This window comes from Culex quinquefasciatus, chromosome 3 (assembly GCF_015732765.1).
Source record: "Culex quinquefasciatus strain JHB chromosome 3, VPISU_Cqui_1.0_pri_paternal, whole genome shotgun sequence".
Classification (NCBI taxonomy): Eukaryota; Metazoa; Arthropoda; class Insecta; order Diptera; family Culicidae; genus Culex; species Culex quinquefasciatus.
In genome coordinates this window covers 42,413,917-42,433,305 of record NC_051863.1, presented here as the reverse complement: position 1 = coordinate 42,433,305, position 19,389 = coordinate 42,413,917, and the positions used below count along the sequence as shown (strand labels likewise).

Genomic DNA, 19,389 nt, shown 5'->3' with positions numbered 1-19,389 from the left:
TTTTTTTTCAATGAAATGCATCATTTTTTAGATTTTTAAAAATAGTGTCTAGATTTCTCCAAACTTTCAAAATCTTAAAAATTAGTTGGTCTTGCAAAGAATGAAAAAAATATAAATTTGGTGTTTTCTAAGTGTCATCCAATTAGACTTATTTTTCAAAGGAAGATAGCTCGTTAATATTCCGTCGTATTTTCAATGTTAAAAGAAATTTTTTGATGTTAAATGTTCAATTTTAAAAGAAAATTTTCGACCTTTATATCAGTCCCGATTTAAAAAAAAATCACAAATGTTTCGTTTTTTATCATTCAAAAAAAAATGTCTAATCGGATGACACAGACAAACCTAGTTTTTGACGAATTGTGCGATTTTAGAAGTCCAAAAGAGAGAATTTTAGAGAAGCTTCAGCTTTTCGAAATAAATATTTTCTGGAATGAACAAAGGTAGACCACAAAACCAAAAATTAGGCTTGGGACCATCCATAAACCACGTGGACACTTTTTTGGAATCTGTTACCCCCTCGTGGACAATTGCCTATACAAAAAAACTTTTTGTATGGATCGTGGACAATCGCCATACCCCCTAAAGTGTCCACGTGGTTTATGGATGGCCCCCTTAAAATAGTTAGGCCATAGTTTATGTTGCCTCCCCCCCCTTCAAAATCGGTTCGAAAATCAGGGGCAAAAAAATGTGTTTTCAAAAAACTTCAAAATTTTAAAGGAATTAGGAGTCTAACCAACTGAAAACAATTAGAAATGCATTTTCCTGCGTTTGAAATCATAGTTAGCATGTCTGGGATCGATCAAAAATATTTTTAATTTTTGTGGAATTCCAATGTACAGCACCGCCATTTTTTTCGCAAAAAAAGTCTTTTCAGTACTTGGATATTTTGAAAAGTGATGATTGCAAAACAACTGGGCAGGTGTAAAATATTGTATAAAATGCACTTTAAAACACTGTTTTCATTTAAGTGTTGAGACCATGGCTTGTTATTAAAATTTTTATATTTTTTAGAGTCGAGGGACATAAACTTAAAAAAATATATTTGCAACGGCTTAAACTAAAAAATGTAGCATTTTATAGGTATGTATAAAAAATTGTAGAGTACTTTTCGATGCAAATTCAATTTTTAATATATTTTTTTGTAAGATTTCTATTTTTCCCAAAAACCACATTAAAAAAAAACTCGTTGGCAACATTTTTCCGTGCTCTTTTTGGTTTTAAACCAAACCAAAAGTCTGTCTTATTGATAAAACCTATTAACTTTTAAATTTCAAATTCAGTTTTATGGCTCACAAGTTGTGTGGATCCCCCTATTTAAAATAAAAAAAAACACAATTTAAAAAAAAAAACAAACAAAAATATTTTAAAATTTTAGGCTAGTTTTTCAAAATTTCAAATTTCGACGGTTATGCCACTAAAACATTTTTGTCATAAACTTTTACGTCTGTTAGGTGCTAATCTGTAGTCCCAAAATTCAAAATTGATAACAGATTAAAAAGTATACATATTACTCAAAAATAAGCGTTATATAAAGGACAAAAGTTTTCGAAGGTTAAAATTTGATGAATTTGTTGAATATTATCGTTACCTTTTTATTGATATATTTTTGAAAATATCTGGTAAATAGCAAATCTCTTAAGAATACTGGTATTTTTATTTTTATCGTAAATTTTTGTAAAAGTTGGATAAAAACTTGCGTGTTTACGTTGTTTATGGACTACAACTAACATTGTTATTTTGATGTAGAAAAAAAAAATACAATACGTGCTTTTCGATTTAACATTTAAACTGATATCTGAAAATAATATTAAACTGACTTTATTTAGGATGTTTCTAAAAATATGTTTTTTTCAATACATGGCAACCCTGGCAAATAAATATTGATATTGACAAATTATTTTGCATAATTTTATTAAAATAAATCAAATTGTTTAAAGTGCACTCTCATCAATATCTGTAACTTTGTATAAAACTGCGATATTGTAGCATGTTTTCAAAATACACATTTTTTTTTTAATTTTGTTATCACAGGCTAATATTGTGAAGTCTTCGTTATTCTTAAAAAGTACCTTCTCACATTTATTTTAGCCTACTCGAAAAGTCTTTTAAAGTCTAGTCGTCTAGTCTAGTCTAGTCGAATCAAGCTTCAACTCATAAGCAAATATTATAGATTAACGACCAGTCCTATTGACAGAAGATTGCAATCATTTATGATTTATGGTCTATATTCCATCTCTGGAAAAATGGTTTAAAGGACCCAAAACAGCATCGTTTGAAAATTAAAAAAAAAGCTTTGAAAACAAAAAAATATTTTGAAGCTCATGTTTTTTTTTCACAAAATTTGAATTTTTCGTAGTATTTTGAATTGATATTTGTTTGGTTATCTGTCGTTTTTTTCCAGGATGTTTTTTTTCACATACCTTTCTCACCCAACTTCCCGATCCGTCTGCTCTGCTCCTCGCTATCCTTTTTAATCTTTTCCTTCTTCTTTTTCCCTTCTTCTCCCTCCCCACTTTCCCCTTCCTTCCTGTCACTATCTTCATCACTTTTCGAGCTCATCACATCACTTTTAAACAGCTTATCACCAAAACCATCCCCCATCGTCGCACTACTGCCACTGCCATTACCGGCTGCCGATCCAACCGCAACGTCAGCTGCCGTGGACGTGGACGCCGACGCCGCCGCTGCAGCCGCTGCTTGTGCCGCGGCGAGATTCTTGTTCTTCTTCTTGATCTCCAGCTCGAACTCGTCCAGGAAGCGTTTGTTGGGTTTGATCACCCGACTAGAATGGGCACTTCGCTTGGGCAGAATAAAGCGCTTGTCCCCGAACTGGGTTCCGCCACTTTCGAGGTTGCGTTCCTCGCCCGACGAGCTGGACGCGGTGGCGTCCGGGGTTTCTGAGGTGATGGCCAGGGGATCGCTAAAGGCGGACGGTGCGACTAGCGACGTCGTTGGGGGCGGGGTTGCGTCGTCCAGTTTGCTGGATTTTAGGATGACCTCGGTTAGGCGGGAGGGTCGTACGATGCATTCGGGTTTGGAGGCCACCGCGAGCATGGCCAGTCGCTGTTTGCGCTTTTTCATCTTGCGGTTGTAGCTCTTGGTCAGGCGGATGGGATGGGCCAGACATTCGCGCTTGATGATCGGCGTCAACGGTTGGCTGGCCGGATTGTACACCTTCTTGACCACATTCTCGTCGGTCGTCTCCAGCGTGCTGTGGAAGGTGACCGACTTTTTCTTGGGCTTGGGAGGTGCCTCGCTAGTCTGGGCTGCTCCCTCACTGGGCTGTTCACCGGAGGTCGACTTGGACCCTTCTGCCATGGTTGCCGGAGAAGACTGCGACACGACTGACTCCGCCCCAGACTGACTACTCACGGCACCGGCCACGGCCGACAGCGACGATGGTTTCATCTCGAAGCTATTTCCGGTCGTGGATGGCTTTTCTTGTGGTTTGCTGTCAGCCACGGTTGCCGGGCTTACGGCAGGACATTCGTCACCATGTTCGTCTTTCGCTTCACCGGTTGAAGGTTGACTCGCCGCGAGGTCCGCCACTTCATCGTTATCCTCGTCGCTGTAACCCGACGATGATTCATCTTCCTCGTCTTCCTCGTCGTCGTCACTGTTGTCCGAGTCGTCGTCGGCGTGCTGGAAAGGGAAGAAAGAAAGGTTGCTGATTAGTTCACAATTCCGTCATAGCTTAAGGTTTAACTGGCATTCACTTTCAAATCCCTTGCTTTCGCGGGCCCTTAAGCTTCCCCCACTCTGGAACGCGCATGGGAGCGAAAACGCACGGCTCCGTAAACATTCTAGTGCGTCTTGAGCGCGTTGGCACCCCTGGCCTGGTCCTATTCTGGGACCCACCTCAATTACCCCTTTGTTTACGGCTGCTTTCCACACATTTATCGTGCTGCAGCGACGCCACCCTCCATTCATCCCCTTTGGCGGTACGAACTGTGTGAGGATTGAGTGATATTTACATACATCGTGCGTGCAGCAGTTCTTGCGGCGCCGAAGCTAAAGAATGCAAAACGTCATTAACTAATTCACTTATTAGACTTTGATGTTCGTTGCAATTCTTACAAAGGATATTTGGGAAAAATTACAGATGAGTTTTGAGTGTCTGGTTATTCTGAACATTTGACCGAAATTTGTTTCATATAGTCATGAATACCAACATTCATATTGACACTCACTTGTGGCAAAGGATTTCTGACTGATCTGAATGTATATTTTTGGTTTTTTTTCTGAAAGGGCACATGATTCAGAGCCAAACTGCATCTTTAACTCAACATGAAAATGAATAACGGACATTGCTGCAAACAGGCTTGTTTAAAACAATGGAAAAGTTCACAAAAAGCCTTTTATGCAACAAGTTGCAAAAAGAAGATTTTTCAGCACGTGTCGTACATTTATCCAACGAGGTTCGACGAGTGCTGAAAAAAAAAATCAGGTTTTGAAAAGAGTGCTGAAAAAATGAAGTTATGCAACTAGTTCCATACAACATTTTTTGCATTTCAGAAAAGCACCCATTCTAAAAGGACCTAATAAAAATAAGTTATGAAAAAAACACCCATTGAGTGAAATTATAAGTCAAATTTTCATGTATTTTGTCAATAAATCGTTTGAATCAAAAAATGTTGAAAAGTATTATTTTTCGATACAAGTGCTAAATAGTTCAACTTTTCAGCACCCATTTTAGTGCTGAAAAGTTGAACTTTTCAGCATTTATTTTAAAAAGTGTTGCTATTCGATTCTGTTATTTTTGGTACAGAAAAGTAGGCTATTTCGTCGTTCAAGATTGAAAGGAAAAGTCTGTAGTTAAACGACGGAATTGCAAAAAAACAATGTATTAGGGCATCTCCACCGCAGAGATCTAATTGCGTGGCAAACCTATCGGTTGGATCCCCAGTTTTAGCTTTGCTCCGTAGCTAATACACGTTTCCGCACCGCTGAGAGCTAATTTGGCTACTGAATCAAGCCCACCGCGGGGATCTAATTTATTCATTTTCCAATTTTAGCCGTTTTGTTGACCAAAATCAATGAAACTATGTTCTAGTAAGATAGAACATGCTTCCAATTGCATTATATGTCCTAATTGTTTGCTTACATCTTTAAAATATCATTTTCAAATTTTTAAAAGCGTTCATCCGATTTGCTCCCGACATGTTTGCACCCCAACATTCGCACCGCGGGTAGCAAAACTAAAGCTAAATTAGCCTTCGAATTCATTCAGCGAAGAAAAAGTTCATCGGGGATCCGTCGAGTAGCCAAGATAGGTGCTCGAGAAGTCCCCGAGCTGCCGGTGGCTAATTTTTTCAGCGATTTTTAGAATTATTTGCATTCGTTTTGATTGAAGATGCATTTATTTTGATGATCAAATTTTAATAAATATTAAAGAAATGAGTTATTTGGTTCAAAACGACTTTATTAAATTGAAAAATTGTGGAATTTCTATTTATTTTGGTATTTTTTAAATAAAAAATAATCAGCTACACATGTTTAATATAAGCAAACCATCACAAAAAATTTAAACACGAATATTCAAAATTTATAAAATAACTTAACCGATTTGACGTTTCTTCGCACGGTGCTTGTTTGCAATATGAATCGAAGAATTGGAATATTCCTTTTTGAATGCGACTGAAAATCACAAACGTATTGATAATCTGGTATACGATATAATAATATTGAAAATCCCCGCCGAATCTCAAAATGCAGAATTTTGAAATTAAAAGGACAGATACAGTTTTATGGTCGAAATGGAGTAAAAATAGAAGTTGTCTTTATAGCTGTCGGCAGACATGTCGGCCACTATTGCTAGTACCAACCAGCAACCTCTGGATTGTGAGTCCTGTGCGCTGTCCAATTGATCCACACGGACGGGATCGAAATGAAGTAAACCAGAGTGAAAAAAAACTTGACAATTATCATACAAATATCTAGTTTTTCAGTCAACTCAATAAAAAAAATCTTAAATTTGGAAATTCAAAATTAATAATATGCAGAATTGAATAATAATTTCAATAAAAAAAAAACACTTTATAAAAAAAATTAAATAGAAATTACAAGTCGAAATTCCAAAAGCTTAAAACTCTGAAATTTAGAAATTCGAAAATAAAAATTTACGAAAAAAAACACTATTTTTATCAAAAATACAAAAAAAATGAAATTTGTAAAATGGAATTTGAAAATTTAAGAAATTAAGAATTTAAAAATTTGAAAAAATAAGAATTTAAGAATTTAAGAGTTTAAGAGTTTAAGAATTTAAGAATTCAAGATCAGGATTGCATGTTTTCGAATCCGTATTGGCTTATTTAAAATGTTTTGCTTGAATTTTGCTTTTTATTCAATACAAATGACTTGTCTCTTGCATGTCCAGCAGTTGATCGACAATGCGTTAACCCAAATTAATCAAACACAGCCTCAATCTGACCTCAAAAACTAAACTGCATCACCCCAGATTGCCAAAAGGTGGCCAAAAGTCATTTTTCATGCGTAAACTTGCAGTATCCAAACTCGAAGAATTGAAATCGAAAAATCAATCATCACTCCTAATGTAAACATTTACTGACGTGGATAAACTCTTTGTTTACAAACTCACATTGGCCTAATTACATTGTTTTGCTTGAAAAAACCATCCGTCAGACGATTTGCTCCCGGTAGATCCCGGAGCTAACCTGAGTTTTGTTTAGATTCGGATGAACACGGATGAACTCGAACCTAAATTAGCTCTCGCACAAGTACCGCGGTGGGCTTGACGCGTGTGCCAAATTAGCTTTGCAACGCAATTAGGTCCCTGCGGTGGAGATGCCCTTAGGCATCTTATTTTTTTTTGTAAATTAGCACACAAAAAAATAAGCACAAGAATTATTAAGAAAAAAAATGATGAACATGCCTAACTTTAAAAAAATCTTGCCAAATATTTAAAGAACTGTTAATATATGAAAATTCGATAAATTCTGAATACAAAGAGACGAGTTGTTCCTTTTAATTCCGCTATATATAAAATCACAAAAATATAATTTAAACAAGAATTGATTATTTAGAAAGAATAGAAACTAACAAAAATACTATAGAAATGAAGCATGAGCATGAGCATGAGCATGAGCATGATTGACTGGCAATGAGCTGCTACTCCGTTATTTACAGATCAGCTGAAGTTAAACAATGAATCTACTTTATTAGTCAATACCGGCGCCCTCCCAAGAAGCCTGCAGTTTAACGAAAGGGAGGAATGTTAGTCCGATAGTTTAAGTTGCATAGTTTTTCGCTATATACTTGTTGATACCGCTTGAGACCGTTGAATCCACAGCATCTCCTTCAAGCATCACGTGATTAATATTTTTTTGGGTTAGTAGGATAAGGTATTGGCTTTTCGATGCCTCCCGAGCTACGACGCTATGGGGAGGACTTTCATAACAGACCCGTCGGCGAGCCTTCCGAGCAACGATGCTATGGGAAGGTCTTTCTGGTTAACACACAAAATCACTCACACACAGTTATTTTGCCCTACTATAAACGCGTCTTGCGTCTTTCGATCATTATATAGAAATGGCTTTTTCACCGCAAAAAAATAAAACCTTAATCGATAAATTTAAACACAATCCACCCGACGTCTGCCTTCCGATCAACGATGATATAGGTAGGGCTTTGAAAACCACAAAAAATCTTTTCACTCCGAATATTTTTTACGACCACGCGCTCCTTTTGCCAATTATGCACTCTAGAAACTCACAAAAATACTATAGAAATGAAGACAAAAAACTTAGAAATATGTTTGAATTCTGACTATTTCTAAAAAAAAAATATAAACTGCACTTGGAAGAACAAAAATCTCACACAAATATAAAAAAAACAAGAATAAACTATATTAAAAGAACATTAACATTGACAGGAATTCAATTTAATTTTCAAATATTATTCAAACTGTAAGACTTGTCTCAAGATTTCTAATTTAAAAACATGTACGAGGGTAGGCCACGCAATGTTCATGTACGTCATTTCAAGAAAGTTTTTTTGAATTGTGTCGCTGTCGTTGAATAATTGTTATTTAGATAACCGGGGTGACTTTGACCATCACCGTGTTTCTTGCAAATTTCGCCCTAAAAGTGTGCAAATAGCATTGAAAACGTCAAATTGACTATGAGTAAAGTTACTTCCAATGTTTATTCTGAAAAAGTTTATAAACGTTTTTTTAAATGTGTATAAATTAAAGGTAAAGTAAATAAACAGTTTCAAATTTTATTAGAATTCATTCAAAATTGTTTTTTTTCATACAAAAATAGCTTCAAAAACAATCTTTGATCAGATATCTTTAGATTTTTAGGGCATTTTAAGTAGAACAAGTTTCTTAGTAGAAAAGGAAAACAAAATGTTTATTAGGGTGGTGCAAATCCGGGTTTCCTCCTTAATGAAGAACTTAGTTCCGAGAATTGGTAAGAATTGGATAGTTATTGCGCCTTCCACAGGAATTCCAATTTGGAATGTGGTGAGTCAATCTTTGATTTCGGGAGGTAGCCCCGATGAAGTCCGGATTTGGTCCTCCCTTATAAATGATCCCTTATGAATTTTCATGTTCTATTAAAAATGCCTTAAAAATCTGAAATATGTTTGGAAACTGAATTTAACTGATTTAAGTTTAATACTGTTCAATGAATTCGATAATGCAGTCCATTTTCCGTTTCGAACTAATTTTCATTGAGAAAAAAATTACACATTAAGAGTGATCAAATATTCCTTTTTAACAATGTTTTCCTAACTATAGTAAACTAAACTTGAGACTTTTTAAATTTTGTTACAAATAATTTCTTGAGGTTTTTTGAACACTTCTCTACCAAGCTCACTACGGTTTTATACCATTTCCTTTGTTTTTAATTTGTATTCTCCAATTTGCATAAAAAATCTTCAACATATCAATGTCACCCCGGTTTACGGTACTTTGAAATATGTTCAAGTAAATTCTTTTTCTCGTAGAACTGTTCATATTTAGAAAATTGGAAAAAACAGCTAAAATGATGGAACTCACAAAACAAGAATGAATTAACTTTAAAAATAATCCATTGCCCTTTTGTACACTATCGACCTTTTTCCCTTTTGACCTTATGTCTTTCGACCTTTGGCCTTTCCTTTCAACCATATGTCTATCGACCTTTTGTTTTACATCCAATAAATACATAATAAATTGGAGAAATTGCAGAATAAGTTAATCGGTGAAATCGATGGAACTTGGTAGAAAATAATTTAAAATAAAAATTCAAGTGATAAATTGTAATTAAAAAAAGCTTTGTAAAATTTAAAGCAATAAACACACACAAAAATTCTAGACTTTCTCCACATGAAAAGAAAAGAAAAAAAAAGCCTTCAAAACATCCAAAGTTGGAATGGAACCGCCTGCCGTCACGCAGGGTTCTGAAGGGAAATCGTCGCCATCGTTAAGTGAAATGTACCCTTTATGCAGCTTGCAGTGGAGTGAGCGTGGAGAGGTGCATGTGCTAGTTCTGGCCGTTTCGTACCTTTCGGCCTACCATATTATTTTTTTGCTGTTTTTTTTTTCCTTCCCTCGCTCTTTAGTCCCATTCTAAGGCAAAATGGGCGCATTTTTATTTAATGCTGCATTTTTAATTAGTGTACACAGCGACGACACAAACAGTCAACCAGCGAGTTTGAGACGAGGGGGGGATGAGGGGAGGACGCTAAAGAAAAATCATAATCTTAATTACCCTTCTTTTGCTCACTTTTCACGTTTCCAGCCGGGACGCGAACCCGTGGTGTTTGCAGCTGGAACGACGACACCGTTCTGCGAAATTAACTCTCTTTGTGGAGTAACGAGTCACCTCTGGCGCGATCGATTTCTTTTAGGTTTTTTTTTTATTTTGGGGCTTAATTTTTTACTTTACTTACTGCACACGTTCTAGCGCAGATGCGCTGACGACACATTTGAAAAAAAATGCAAATAAAAAAAAACGAAAAACTGCGCAGAAAATAAAATTATCACTTTGATCTGGCTTGCATCCATTATATTGAATGGCAGCTGCCCCGAACGGCCTGACCCATGGGAGAGCACATCATTAAAACTTTGGGGCCAGAGATGGTGTTAAGTTTGGGTCAAATCGTTTAAAATTGCAAACAAAACGTAGGTGTGAACTTTGAAAGCGGATTTAACGAGCTGCTGCTAATGGCTGTCTCTTTTTTTTGTTCGGAAGGGCCGAAGGAAACATTCCAAAATAAATTGGCGGATTCAGAAGCGCTGATTAAATTCAGTGGTTTAATTCGAGACAATTAATGCACACGATCTCGTCGCGGGCACGACGTTTTTAAATTGGACCTACTTAACACTTTGCAGGTCTTCGCTGAAAGCGTTTCGATATAGTTTGGATTTGAATATCTGTGATTCATTTTTGGGTTCGAGACAAAGTGAATGCAAATTTTTAGAACGAAAATCTCATTTAAAATTTAAAGTATATCAATGCATCATTTTGACTTCATCCCACATCCAAATGCATAAACTCTTTATCATACCTTTTTTTGCGTTTTGACAATATTATTTTTAAAGTTACGTACAGGTTTTAAACCTCCGAGAAGTCGCGTGCTTTCGCCTTTCTTACAAGTGTCCTTATAAACTGTGTACAAAGTACAAGTACGCGACTGCCGGAGGGTTGCTGTATTATTTTAATTTTTAATGTAAAGTATTTTTATGTATGTGCTGATAGCCTAGGGCTTATTTTTCATCTTAAAACAATTATCTAGGCTCTATTTATTTAATGTTTTTCATAGCTTTTGATTTTACTTGTTTTTTTACAATGTTTAACAATATTTAATAGCAACTTCAATTCAATTTTTAATAGCAAAAACACAAGACTCTTGTTAAAATTTGAAAAATAGGAGTCGTTAGTCAAATAAATGAAAAAGAAATGTTGTTCTATTAAATGCTTTTAAGAAAACTAAAATTGAATGACAATGGAGTTCAGCGATTAAAAATTAAATTCACCCTGTTAAGGAACGGCTTTGTAAATTCATCGTAAAAACTTTGTTTTGCAAATATTTTTCTTTTAGCGAACTTTTGTTAACCAAATCTTAAATGAAATTATAAACAATTCAATCATGTTTTAACTTGAAAGTTCCAAACTAAATTTATTTAGCAAACTTGAAATGTATTTCAAGAATTTGCTAATTGATTTGGTGCCTTCTCAAAATTTATATATCTTTTTCAATTTTTGACATAATTTAATACGCTCCAAACGGACAAAAAGACATAATGCTAATAATTTTATAGAATTGTTTAAGGAATCTTCGTAAATAAAAATTTCAACTTTATTATTTAACTAAAAAATCGCAATCGAAAAACATTTTGTAAATTCTGATAATGTGTCCCGTATGAGTTTTTGTGCCTTCATTTCGATATCTCTGCAAATATTGGCTCGAATTTTGCTGCCTAAAAAACGAACCTGCCGTGAAATTTACAATATTCTAAAAACTAGTCTAACTTTTGAAAAGGGACAGAATAATGTTCTTTTAATTTAACGTTTTGAAAATCTTTGCTTAGTAAAATTATACATAAAATTTAAACGAAACATTTTTTACATAAAAAACAGGAGAATTTTATTCAAAGTTTTTGCCTCTCGGCCCTGGACGAAATCGAGGGAATATCGCAGGGCATTTTTTTAAAATATTTTTTTTTTAAATTTAAAAATATCAAAAAATGCTTTGAAAATTATTACAGTTATGTTGCCATCAAAAATTTACAAAACACCAATGAATTCATGCAGCAATTCCCCACGAAAACAGCATGATTCAAAAAAAAAAGTTCCCCGATCGGGCTCAAAATTTTTCCGGGGGTTCCTTGTCCGAAATAATTACGAAAATTTTGGTACCCTAACATGTATAGGTCATCGCTGAAATTTTCAAGTTATCGCAGTTTTAGTGAAAAAAGTCGATTTTTCCCGTTTTCGTCATTTGCCCATTTTTGTGCGTGGCGCGTCGAAAAACCCAGTTTTTATTTAAAAAAAATCGTATCTCAGAGTATTAAAAACATAACTTCACCATTTTTTGAAATGTCATGTAAAACTTTCCGATTAATCTGATAAAAATATTTTCAGACATAGGCTATTTGGTCCCGAGACCTTCAAAACAGCATTTTAAGTTTTCATACGACCTTTTCAAATATTTAGCTAGATTTTTGGAACTACTATTTTTCACAAATAGCCAAACTAATCACCTATCTTTTGCGACCAAGACAGCTAAAATCGGATGAAATGGCACGGAGATATGATTTTTTGAAAAAAGTGGTTTTTGCGAAAATCGACTAAAATTGCCATTTTTCGGACCACCCTAACACGGCGTAGGTCACCCTAATGGCCAAACAAAAAATACGGGTCTAATTGTTTCGGACAAGGAACCCCCAGAAAAGTTTTGAGCCCGATCGGAGAACTTTTTTTTTCGAATCATGCTGTTTTCGTGGGGAATTTCTGCATGAACCTATTTTTTCATTTAAATTATACGTCTTTTTCCGATCTGTGGAATCAAAATTGGTTAAAAGCCTCAGTGATTGATTTAATTTAAAAAAATGCAAAAATAAGTGTTATAAATTAAAGTCCTTATCGTTCGATCAATCGTACGCGTTTACCATCAACTCCTTGGTTGATTTTATTTTTAGCAATAAAATTTTTTGAACTTCTATCTAGATTTTTAAGAAAAATATGGAAAATAAAAATTTTACTGAATAAATTGGCAAGTAACCATCAGTTGAAAAAAACAACAAAAAAAGCTTATTAAATGAAGCTTAGAAAATATAATACATCTCTAATTTTATTTTAGATGCATCAAATTTCCGGAAAAAAAAATGCAGAAGTAAAATAACAGATAATAAAATCTATTTGCAAATGCAAAAAGCACAGTTTATTTAATATTAACGAAATACATAAGCATTGCATATTAAGTTTGCCAAAGAACAAAAATGTCGGAAAAATGATAAGATGTTCAGGAAATCTTCATTTTTAAACTCGTATACAGAAATTCCTTTCTTAAATTAATTTTTTGACAATGCTTGACTATTTGAATGAATATATAAAGAAAACAAGCAACAAATTTGGAATCTTGATTTAAGCTTAGAATTAAATTTAAAAAATAATAATGTAAAGTTATCACAATTTGAACGAAAAAATAAATAAATAAAATAAACATGATGATAACAACCCTACTCTTTATTGCCTCTTTATTGAAACTTAACTGAGTAAATTTGCATCATAACAATATAATTGCTCTGTTGCGTTTACAATTTATGAATTTATTTGCTTTTTTAAAATTGCTTTCAAAATGTTGACCAAAAGTTCGAGTTCAGTATTCAAAAAGTACTGGCTGCGAATTGCTAACTGGAATGCCCTGGAGTTGTTTTTCGACTAAACGGAAGCGAACGATAATTTAATTATTGAGGAAGAGATTCCCGATGTTTGACTTCGTGAATGGCCCCCGGCTAATGATACACTTGCTATACAAAACCACAGAAAAACAACTCAACTAGAATGCTCGAGAACGAAAATTAACTGCCATGTCGTAACTTTTGAATGAATTTTAGCTGTTCCTGGTCATGTTCTTTTCCCTTTTGAAAAAAAAACTGCATAATCGTTTCTGCCAAATGTTTACAATCAGTTTGATGAGCGGAATTACATAATTATGCAACCGCAAAAGGCCAGGCTTGTAATTGAAAACACCACCGGCACTGGTAATATCGAAATAATTACAATTTCCCCCCTCTACGGTTCAGTACCCAAAATTTGCGGTTTCGACAACCAACCGGGGGTCGTATTCCCATCATCCGTATAAGACACACACCCCAAGAACCGTACTTTACAAGTCAACACTTGTCCCCCTCTCCTCCGTTTCGGGTTTCCAACACTCACTTCTGCCGGACGGTATGCTTCTATTGAGTGAGAGGAGTGCCTGTAATTAACACAGAAGAGAACCATGTGCATCAAATTGCCGGGACCAAACCCGTTGCAACCTGCAAGGCTTCAATTCATCATAAAATGTCATACCACACGAGGACCTGTGGGGTTGTTGAAGGAAGAGGCCACCACTGACCAACGTGTGTGTCTTTGGAATGCAGGGGTCGTCCTTAAATTGCGGAACTTTTTTTTCCGAAACACATTTTCCTGTATGATAATTATCCTGAACAGTCTACAAACTCTTGATAATTAGAGTTGCAACGTTGTTTAAGGATGATCCACTATAAGACATACCGAGGAAAGAACGAAAGAACTCCCAGGATATGTTACTGCGTGCGGCCATGTTTGCGCGCCAGGTTCCCTTCCCAAAAAAATGAAGGCAAAAAAAAACCTGAAATAAAGCAATCACGTGATAACCATTTATGGTCAAGTACTGCATTCTTTCAGAACCAAACCCTCTCCACTCTTCAAAAATTGCGCGCACATGAACAGCATGCACAAAGTGCAGTGTCGAAAAGTGCATGCGGTTGCACACATACAGGGCGAGGCGTTAGTGTGCTGTAATGAATAGTTCTTTTTTTTCAAGAGTTAGGATGCGAATGTGAGCGTTTGCGTGTGGCTGAAAGAATGGAAAAAAAGAAGCAATGAAGTGGGGTTAATTTGGGTACTTTTCAATTAGAAAACATCACTAATTTTTAATACACATAAAAAATCGAAGTATTTTGCCTTAAAAAACCAATCCTGTTCTGAGAATGGATGGATTTTTTATAATTGAAAAAAGAGGAAAATATAATCTATATAATATTAACTTGTAATTTTCAATCAAACTTAACTTGAAAGTAAAATTAAAAATTAAAAAAACAAAACAGTGGTATTACAATTTAAATTTTATCTGTAAATTCGACAAGTGAATTTGTTCTGCGAATTTTAATTGAAAAAAGAGTTCTTTCATAAAGTTGTCATTTCGGTGAGTCAAATTTATCTTTGTTAAAAAATACTTGAAAAATATTCTTTTTTTTGTTTCATTGACATTTTGTTTGAGGGATCATCCATAAACCACGTGAGTACCGGAATTTATGAATAACTAAACAATGAAATAATTTTAGGTAGTTAAACAAAACTAAAAAATATATTTTAATTTTGGAATTAAATTTTTTGTATGAATTAAGTTTGTATTCCTAAGTTAACTTGTTTTTATCGTTTTTTTTTTTCATTTGATAACAGTTTAAATCTTTGAAATAAAATTGGCCATAATGACACACCAGATCAACCATATTAACAAAATCTATTTTTTTTTTTTCAAACCAGGATTCTTTACTACAGAACTCTGACAACTATTTACTGAACCTTAAGTAAATAATTTTCCGATATGTATCAAATGATTTGATTTTTAGCTAAAAACATAATAAGCAATTTTTTAGTCGTAGGATAAAAAACTAACTTAATCCACCTATGTGGTTGGAGCCTTCCTCACTTATTACCAACAATGGCTGATATGATGGAATTGTACAAAAATTTCATCTAGTTTTTTAGATCCGCAATAAAAAAGGACATAAATATCACTTAAGTGGCCATACCTCGAGACAGGGTTGCCAGATCTTCAATGTTTTGAACTCGTTGGAAAGGTTTTTTTAAAAACCTATTCAACGATGTGTCGGATGGTGGATCCGGACATAGTTTACATACATTTAAATGAGATCCAGCTTTAAAAAAGTACATAAATGTCACTTAAGGGACCATATCTCGAGACAGGGTTGCCAGATTTTCAATGTTTTAGGCTCGTTGGAAAGGTTTTTTGATAACCTAACCAACGATGGGTCGGATGGTGGATCCGGACATAGTTTACATACATTTAAGTGAGATCCGGCATCCAAAAAGTACATCAATATCACTTACAGTATGTAAAAAAAGTATTTACACCCCATGGGCACTATGCACAGTTTATGATGAAACATGCTACAATTTAAAGTTTGACAGAAACCTAGTACTACGTTTTGTTCAGAAGCTTATGCCGAACATTTTGCTACAAATAGCTCATGAAAAGATGTTTTCTATAAAAAGTTATATAACAAATACTATTACACGACGATAACTAATAGTTTATCGATAACGGAGGAAGACAATTTTTTTGCGATAATTTTATCGTTTATCGCCAGAAAACTATGCTTAAAGTTCAGTCCGGTTCCATCATCCAACCCATCGTTGGTTAGGTTATCAAAAGCCCTTTCGATCGAGTCCAAAACATTGAATATCTGGCAACCCTGTCTCGAGATTTGGCCACTTACAGTATGTAAAAAAAGTATTTACACCCCTTGGGCACTACGCACATTTTGTGATGAAACATGTAAACAATTTAATGTTGACAGAAACCTAGTACTACGTTTTGTTCAGAAACTCATGCCGAACATTTTGCTACAAATAGCTCATGAAAAGATGTTTTCTATAAAAAGTTATATAACAAATACTATTACAAAAATCAAAAAAGGTGCAAAATAAGTCTGTACACCTTTCGAAAAATTAACATAAATAAAGTTATTTGTTGACAAATCACCATAAATCCAGTCTCCCAACTCCAAATAGGCATCCTTGACTGATTAAAAAAATAATTTGGTTTGAATATAAAGTTTACTAATTACTTAGTATAAAAGTTGATATAACTCTGGAAATTCTATATAAAACTTATCAAATCTTAATTTTGCAAACTTTCAATTTAACTAAATGTCAATATATTACCATAAAATTGCTAAATAAACATTCTGGAGTGGGTATATCACCGTTTCGGGGGTCTTTGTATCGATAGAATAGATTTTTCGTTGGAATTTCGTACCAACCCGAAATTACGTCGTCGGAAAATCCGCCGGTATCCGAACCGGTTCACAATTCACAAGTCAACCTATGTGGCATCGGAAAGGGCATAAAATTTCCGATCTTTTGATACCCAGACATCTAGGTTTTCTATAAAACCCACGTTTTTAAATACCTAGGCAAAAACGTTGTTATGGTTTCGTTTGAGCAATCTGCCAAAAATGTATGGAATTTCGTAATTTTTGTTCTCGTGGATCAAACTTACTTTTTGCCCAGGTATTTAAAAACGTGGGTTTTATAGAAAACCTAGATGTATGGGTATCAAAAGATCGGTAATTTTATGCCCTTTCCGATGCCACATAGGTTGACTTGTGAATTGTGGACCGGTTCGGATGCCGGCGGATTTTCCGACGACGTTATTCCGGGTTGGTACGAAATTCCAACGAAAAATCTATTCTATCGATACAAAGACCCCCGAAACGGTGATATACCCACTCCAGAATGTTTATTTAGCAATTTTATGGTAATATATTGACATTTAGTTAAATTGAAAGTTTGCAAAATTAAGATTTGATAAGTTTTATATAGAATTTCCAGAGTTATATCAACTTTTATACTAAGTAATTAGTAAACTTTATATTCAAACCAAATTATTTTTTTAATCAGTCAAGGATGCCTATTTGGAGTTGGGAGACTGGATTTATGGTGATTTGTCAACAAATAACTTTATTTATGTTAATTTTTCGAAAGGTGTACAGACTTATTTTGCACCTTTTTTGATTTTTGTAATAGTATTTGTTATATAACTTTTTATAGAAAACATCTTTTCATGAGCTATTTGTAGCAAAATGTTCGGCATGAGTTTCTGAACAAAACGTAGTACTAGGTTTCTGTCAACATTAAATTGTTTACATGTTTCATCACAAAATGTGCGTAGTGCCCAAGGGGTGTAAATACTTTTTTTTTACATACTGTAAGTGGCCAAATCTCGAGACAGGGTTGCCAGATATTCAATGTTTTGGACTCGATCGAAAGGGCTTTTGATAACCTAACCAACGATGGGTTGGATGATGGAACCGGACTGAACTTTAAGCATAGTTTTCTGGCGATAAACGATAAAATTATCGCAAAAAAATTGTCTTCCTCCGTTATCGATAAACTATTAGTTATCGTCGATACGAAGATTAGCGCAGGTTTAAATTTTTACTGGTTTTTTTTAAAGAAAAAAAAACTATTATTTCTAATGAAGAACAGTTTTTCAAATTAAAAAAATTAACAAAATGCCTATTATTTTTAAAACACTTCAATTTTTATAATATACAAACAAGATACCAAACACAGAAATTTTGGAATGGATTCAAACTACAGTCCAGACTATGTTATCCGAAGGCCTCGGAAAAAAATCACTTCGGATGATCGAAACTTCAGATAATCGAATCACGAAAAAAATTCGTTGTCTAATTTGTGATTGAACTTATGAACTTATGGGTCATAAACTACGCTAAAGTTATTTAACAAATGCATTTTAATATTTAATCGGCAATCGACTGTTCAAATTTGACTAAAATGGGGTAGCAAAACTCGAATTTGATGTTTAAAACAATAAAAGAAAAAAAAAACGAAAAAAATCGTGATTCGATTATCCGAAGTCCCATACAAACCTTCGGATAGTCGAACTTCGGATAATCGAAATATCGGATAATCGAGTCTGAACTGTACATAAAATGTATTTGTTTTTTATTTATAATGTACAAGACACCAATTTTCAAACGTAAAATGCTCAAATCCTATCGACATAAATTTGTACTAGATTTGTCCAGGGGTCATCACAAATACCTTTATCAAAATATTTCTCATACGAGTGTTTTTTTAAACTATACTGTATACAAAAATAAAAAGAAATATCGGATGATTAGGAAAAAATAAAAAAGCAAATAAAAAGAGCAGAGTATGTTCTGTTCTGTTAAATTAATAGAAAAAATTGTGCTGCCTGTGTGCATGTTTTATGTTTCCGTAGATTCTTATCAGTAAACAAATGAATAAACATCAAAATATAATAACAGGAGTCAAATCGTAATCAAGGTATGAAACATGCAAAAAAATACACTCACACGCACACAAAGTGTACATTTCAGTTAATTAATTACCCAGTTTAAATCGGCGCTACCAAACGGTAGCCCCCCTTGCATTTCTGACTTTCTCGACCCAAAAGGGTTCTTTCTTGGCAAGCTTTTCTCGTGAATGGTATGCGCAAAAAAAAAAACTCCCGAGAAGCTAAAGCCAAAGCACGTATTGTAGGGTAGAACATGATATGCACATGCAAACACTGCCGACTTTGCCGCCACCAACAGCAACATCACGACGACACGCATCAATACGGGGCGGCTTTGCCTCTATGCACATGCACACACAGACAGCAAACATCAACAACATATAAAAACATTGGCAGCTTGAGAGGCTCGCTCTCGCTCTTGCGAGCATTGAGGCATTGCAGCGGTAGCACCTTGGCAGCATAAGCTCTTGGTGCGGGGAAATGCACCTGTTTTCGTCATGGACTCAATTTTGGTCATTTCTTTGGAGTTTTCTACATTTTTGACGGTCAAAAACCTTTATTTTTGTTGCATTTCAGATTTTATGACCAAAATAG

General features: G+C 34.5%; 1 protein-coding gene across 1 annotated transcript in view; it reads right to left on the bottom strand.

Annotated features, from left to right (window-relative positions):
* LOC6047737 (histone-lysine N-methyltransferase trithorax) overlaps positions 1-19,389 on the bottom strand; it is a 113,994-nt gene that overhangs the window by 16,036 nt on the left and 78,569 nt on the right. Inside the window, exon 2 of the mRNA XM_038264934.1 lies at positions 2,421-3,642. Coding sequence (XP_038120862.1) covers positions 2,421-3,642 — 1,222 coding nt within the window. The remainder of the gene's footprint in view (positions 1-2,420; positions 3,643-19,389) is intronic.